The sequence below is a fragment of the Mastomys coucha genome, unplaced genomic scaffold (genome assembly GCF_008632895.1).
Source record: "Mastomys coucha isolate ucsf_1 unplaced genomic scaffold, UCSF_Mcou_1 pScaffold18, whole genome shotgun sequence".
Classification (NCBI taxonomy): domain Eukaryota; kingdom Metazoa; phylum Chordata; class Mammalia; order Rodentia; family Muridae; genus Mastomys; species Mastomys coucha.
Window position 1 is genome coordinate 10404736 of NW_022196900.1, and position 5830 is coordinate 10410565.

General features: G+C 43.6%; 1 protein-coding gene across 1 annotated transcript in view; it reads right to left on the minus strand.

The window, feature by feature from the left end:
- The window catches only part of Baat (bile acid-CoA:amino acid N-acyltransferase), a 24797-nt gene that overhangs the window by 2453 nt on the left and 16514 nt on the right, over window positions 1-5830 (minus strand). The window contains exon 3 of the mRNA XM_031376765.1: window positions 581-1071. Within this exon, the coding sequence (XP_031232625.1) occupies window positions 581-1043 (463 nt within the window). The 5' untranslated portion in view covers window positions 1044-1071. The remainder of the gene's footprint in view (window positions 1-580; window positions 1072-5830) is intronic.

The window sequence follows — 5830 nt, forward strand, 5'->3', positions numbered from 1 at the left end:
TCCCAAGTGCTGGGATTAAAGGCGTGCCCCTCCACGGCCCAGCCAGAGTGTCTGATTTTTAAAAGTGCCCTTTGCCTTACTGACTTGAGTTTCATAAACTCTCATCAAGTGAAATTTGACTTAGGATAAGGGTAGAATTTTTCAACAGGTTTTTAAATGGCCCTAAACATACTGGTGCAATTTGGTACTACATATTTATGTAAAGCAGAATTCTTAGCATTGACAATTATGAGACCAAAATCTCAGCCAATCCTGAAAAGCAGTGAAGATACCTGTCCATATCATGCAACCTCAAGTATTCAACCAAAGCTTAATTCCATTTGGAAAAATGGGCAAGCCCATTCATCTTATCAGTTTGCAAATTTGCTTTCTTCTTTAATAAATGGTACAATTATATGCATACCAAAGAACAATTTTAAAAGTATTTTCTATACATTATCAGTAACTGATCTCTACACCTATTTCATACACCTATATACCCAAGGTCATGAGAAAATTCCTATAGCAAAAAGAGCTCATAAATAGAAAAAAAAAAAAAACTTTAAGAATCTATGTTCTATATCAACAAAGATATTCTCACCTGCGGGGAGAAAAAGGGCTCCCCGAACTCGACCTTCTCGGATCTGCTCCCGCTTAACCCCAGGGCCAACAAACCAGCGCTGCACTGTCTGGCTGGCCTTGGGTGGAATCCTGAATGTTTCTAGCAAGTAAACAGAGTCGTACAGGTCCAGACTGATGGAAAGGGGGGTGTTCATCACATCTTTCTTGATCAGCCTCTGGAAAGCCCTCTTGGGTTTCAGAGACGAAAAGAGGCCCATTGGGTGGACCCCTACGTAGTCACCCCCTAAAGCCGATGCCTGCTCCAGGTCCACCTCACCAGCCTCGTTAGCCTTGTAGAAGGCTTTGGATTGGAACAGATTCTCCTTCTCATCTTTCACTGTCGCCTGGATGGTCACGATCTGCGATGGAAGCAGGCCTGTTGCTCGGATGGATACAGGCTCATCTGCAAGAGCATTTGAAGGTGTGGCTATCAACTGGAACATTGTCGAGCTGTTGAGGGGCACTTCCTCCCTGCGATGAAAGGAAAATAAGCTGAAGACTTAAAAGTCCAAGGCAAGCTGGGCGGTGGTGGCGCACGCCTTTAATCCCAGCACTTGGGAGGCAGAGGCAGGCGGATTTCTGAGTTCGAGACCAGCCTGGTCTACAGAGTGAGTTCCAGGACAGACAGAGAAATCCTGTCTCGAAAAACCAAAAAAAAAAAAAAAAAGTCCCTCTTCAAGCCTTTCAAGGACTTTAGTACAAAAAGTGTAGCACTGAAAAGTGGAGAGAGGTTGGTGCTGGCGGGTGTGTGTGTCCCCCTCCCCCACCCAGGGTCTTAAAGATAAGGAATCAGCAGAAGGAGAGAGGGAGTCACTTCTGTGGCTCTGACTAGCCATCCACCAGGTCCTGCATTATTTACATAGACTAATGATTATCCAAGTGGTGCCGGTTGTGTTTGGTCTTTCTTTACATGTCTAGAGTTGCAACAATCACAATTAGAAAACACGAAGGGAACAGAATTTATTCTTATTATCAGCCCTAGGACTCCAATGTAAAGAATCTAAAGAATGTTTCCTCCAAAGCAAACACATTTATTATATGTATAGCAGCCTTCTTTCATAGACAGAAAGTATCTGAACCAGTCTTTCTATGAATAGCAAATACCAATGCCTAACCTCTTTCACTATATGTTTTATCATCTACACTACGAAGTAGGAAATGTTTATTTTAGTCTGTTTAACTTACTGAGTGTTATTCCTCCAGGGGTATACCCTGTATGACCCCCTATCTTTAAATTACATTCTGAGAGACCTATAATAAAAAGAGACCTTGAATCTATAATCTGTTCTCCTGGCCAGTCAGAGTTTGTCAATTGTCTCTGTTTACCCTGCACCAATTAATACTCTTTGAGTTAGCTCAGGGGAAGATACCCCAAGAAGATTCCTGGAGTGATGGCCTCATCTAGCTATGTGCTTCTCTGTTCTTAGATCTCCAGAACAAAAGGGAGACTTCCAAATAGTGGCCAGATAAAGTTAATTTTATAATTTTCCTAAAAAGACTCAGACATAATTTTTTTTCAGAAAAGGACATAAAATGGATCATAATGCAGACAGTCCCCGAGAATGCAACACATAGAGACCAAAACCCAAAAGTTGTAGCAATCTGTTGAGCTTTGCTGGAACTATGTCAAGCAGCAGTGTTGGCATCAAGACCCCTCTCCATTTCCAGTGGATAAGGCTGTGGCAGGAAATGGAGAAAAGGAGAGTGTGAGGGAAGAAAGGAGGAGATGGGGGAGGGGAGGGAGCAGGAACATTGGTCATATGTTACAGTGATCAAATGAGCTAAATGACATGTTAAGCTCTGATCAGTAATGGAGAGCAAAACTAGGAATTCTAAGTAGATTTGATCCCACAGATTCATCTCAACTATTATTAAACTGTAGTCTTGTGGTTTTGAATAAATTGAGCATTAGTGCTATGAACATTATACACCCCCCATGAAGTATTTGTGAAGTTTTAAAAGAGGTAACACATGGATCCAAGTCTATCTCTCCTGTCCAATTTGGTTTGGAGTAATTAGATAATAATAGGTAATCTATTATGGTGGTGATGTATCCAGGGGCACAGAATCCCTTTTTCAGGTTCACAGTTTCATTGGTAAAGGGATTTTTAAAGGGACACAGAATGGAACATGAGAATTGGTTACAGTCAGAACCAGAAAGAATATCCTTGAAAGGAGAGTAAATATGAAGAAATGGAAAGTTTCATAAAATGACATAAATTTAGTGTGTGTGTGTGTGTGTGTGTGTGTGTGTGTGTGTGTGTGTGTGTGTGGTATGTCTATATGTGTCTGTGTGTGTGTGTCTGTATGTGGTGTGTGTGGCTGTGTGTGTATGTGTATGTGTGGTATGTCTGTATGTGTCTGTGTGTGTGTGTGTGTGGCATGTCTGTGTGTGTCTGTGTGTGTGTGTGCGTGGCATGTCTGTGTGTGGCTGTGTGTGTGTGTGGCATGTCTGTGTGTGGCTGTGTGTGTGTGGCTGTGTGCGTGGCTGTGTGTGTATCTGTGTGTGTCTGTGTGTGTCTGTGCCTGTATGTGGTATGTGTGGCTGTGTGTGGCTGTGTGTGTGGCTGTGTGTGGCTGTGTATGTGTGTGTCTGTATGTGGCATATGTGGCTGTGTGTGGTTGTGTGTGTGTGTGTGTGGTCTGTGTGTGACTGTGTGTGTGTCTGTGTGTGGCTGTGTGTGTGGCTGTGTATGTGTGTGTATGTGGTATGTCTGTATGTGTCTGTGTGTGTGTCTGTGTGTGTGTCTGTGTTTGTGTCTGTGTGTGCCTGTGTGTGTCTGTGTGTGTGGCTGTGTGTGTGACTGTGTGGCTGTGTGTGTGGCTGTTTCTGTCTGTTTGCTGCATGGTCAGAGGTCATAATGCTTGAGTCAGTTTTCTCCTTCCACCATGAGGGTCCCAGGGACCACACAGATTATCAGTCTTGAAGGCAAGCACTCTTATCTGCAGAGTTATCTTGGTGCCTGGAAAGCTACACTTCCTTTTATAAAGTAACGATCAAAACATCTTGGGGAGACAAGGCAGGAACAAGGGAAAAGAGGGAAGAGTGCTCCTAGGGTCTCTGTCTCTTGTAGTTTTAATTGAAGGAGTGCAAAAATGCCCTTTTCCAAAATGACCTTGGACATGAAAGCAGTGTTCTGCCCTATAGGGCCAACGAAAGCTTAGTACTGTTCCACTTATATTCAAACACAGGATGGAACACCTGCAATCCTACTATTTGAGAGGTAGAGGCAGAAGGAACAAACTTGGGGCAAGATGAGCTACATAGCAAGTGCCAGGCTAGGCTGAGTGGCCACACAGTAAGACCCTTGGCTTTCTCTCTCTGTCTCTGTCTCTGTCTCTGTCTCTGTCTCTGTCTCTGTCTCTCTGTCTCTGTCTCTGTCTCTCTGACTCCTCTCTCTCTCTCTCTCTCTCTCTCCCTCTCCCTCCCTCTCCCTCCCCCCCACACACATACTTACATGCATGCATATATTTATGTTACAAATATTTAACCTTGTACTGAGTTGAGAGTTGCTATGTGATATAAAACTCACAGATGTGTTTTGACAACAAGGAATACTAAATGTCTCGATCATCATCTGCATGTCTTTTAGTTTTATGGCCTGGATGGAATAACAGCACTTGTTGCTAGTTGGCTGGTTGGGTTAGTTTTCAGGGTTTTTCGTTTGTTTATTTGGTTGGTTGGTTTTGAAACCAGGATTTCATGCAGCTCAGTCAGGTTTCAAACTCACTATGGAGCTGAGGCTAGCCTTGAACTCCTGATCCTCTGCTTCCACTATCTTACATGAACTAAGTTTATTTTTAATGTAGCAGTAGAAGGGCAGTGCCTGAAAATATGTTGCACATTTTTTTGTTTGTTTGGTTGGTTTGTTTTTTTTTTGGTTTTTCCAGACAGGGTTTCTCTGTGTAGCCCTGGCTGTCCTGGAACTCACTCTGTAGACCAGGCTGGCCTTGAACTCTGAAATCCGCCTGCCTCTGCCTCCCAAGGGCTGGGATTAAAGGTGTGCAGCACCACTGCCTGGTCACATTTTCTTAAAGAAACAGTTCTTGTGATATTGCTAGCTTCATTTCATGAGCCGAAATAATTCTTTCCCCAGCTTCTCAAGTGGCTGAATATTAATTATACCAGTCTCTGAAACTTAATTTTTTTAAAATACAAAATAACTCTTTCTCCTTGACTACTTTTTTATTTTCCATTCTTTCTGGGAAGAGTTGGGCATGGGCTTTTTGCTACCTGCACCCACAGATCTTTCTACTCATCAGAACAAACCTGAATGCCTTTGTTTGGCATTTCTGGATAACAAGATGAAGGGCTTTAGAGAGAAGGGTTTTTCTGCTACACTGTCTAGGATGATGCAGCTGAACAACAATGTACATGGTATCAAAGTCACAGACACTTTGTTTCAGACAAGCTAACTTGACCTTTCCCTTATGAACCTTGTGACTCTTTCTGTGAGAATAGCGAGGATGATCACCTTCCAGACAGACCTTTCTCCTTTGGCTATCTAACTCTACTGAGAGCTTGAAGAACAGGAGAGCCACCATACCTCCCCTGAAGCAGCATCACTGGGACTCACTGGGAGCCATTGTCCTGTTTCTGCTCAGTAGAGCTACAGCAGATTTTCCCTTGGCTCATCGGATTTTGAGACATGGATGTGTCCTTTCTGATTTACGTCTTTCTAATTAGAGAGCAGGAGGTGTTTTGACTGCTTGTTGGCTTTATTATTCTTTTTTTTTTTTTAACTTTAATTCTGAGAGTCAGAAGACATACAGGTTTCTAATTTCATTGTTTCTTAGGATGCCGTGAAAAATATCTAGTTGTGGGGAGCCGTGAAGCTGGACAGGCATTCGCCATGGCAAGATGGCGCCTACTTCCGCTGACGAGTAAACAACTGTTTGCGCATGTGTGTAGAGTGAAAAGACGCCATGTCACGGCCCATTCTGGGGCATTACGTAGGGTAATGAGCAAACAGCCAATCATGAGCAGACACGCCACGCAGTGGGCAGATACGCTGCACTGTGGTGTATATAAGCAGTGTGGATTTTGGGCTCGACCCCTTTTTCCCTATGGATGAAGACAAATAAAGGTTGCTGCAGAAGGAACCTAGTGTGTCCGTGTGTCTTCTTGCTGGCGGGGCTACAGCTGGTGCCGAGAAACCCGGGACGGGAGAACCTTACAACAGCTGGTAGGTTTCAGAACTGCAGGACAGAGTGAGCTCTGAGAGGCATG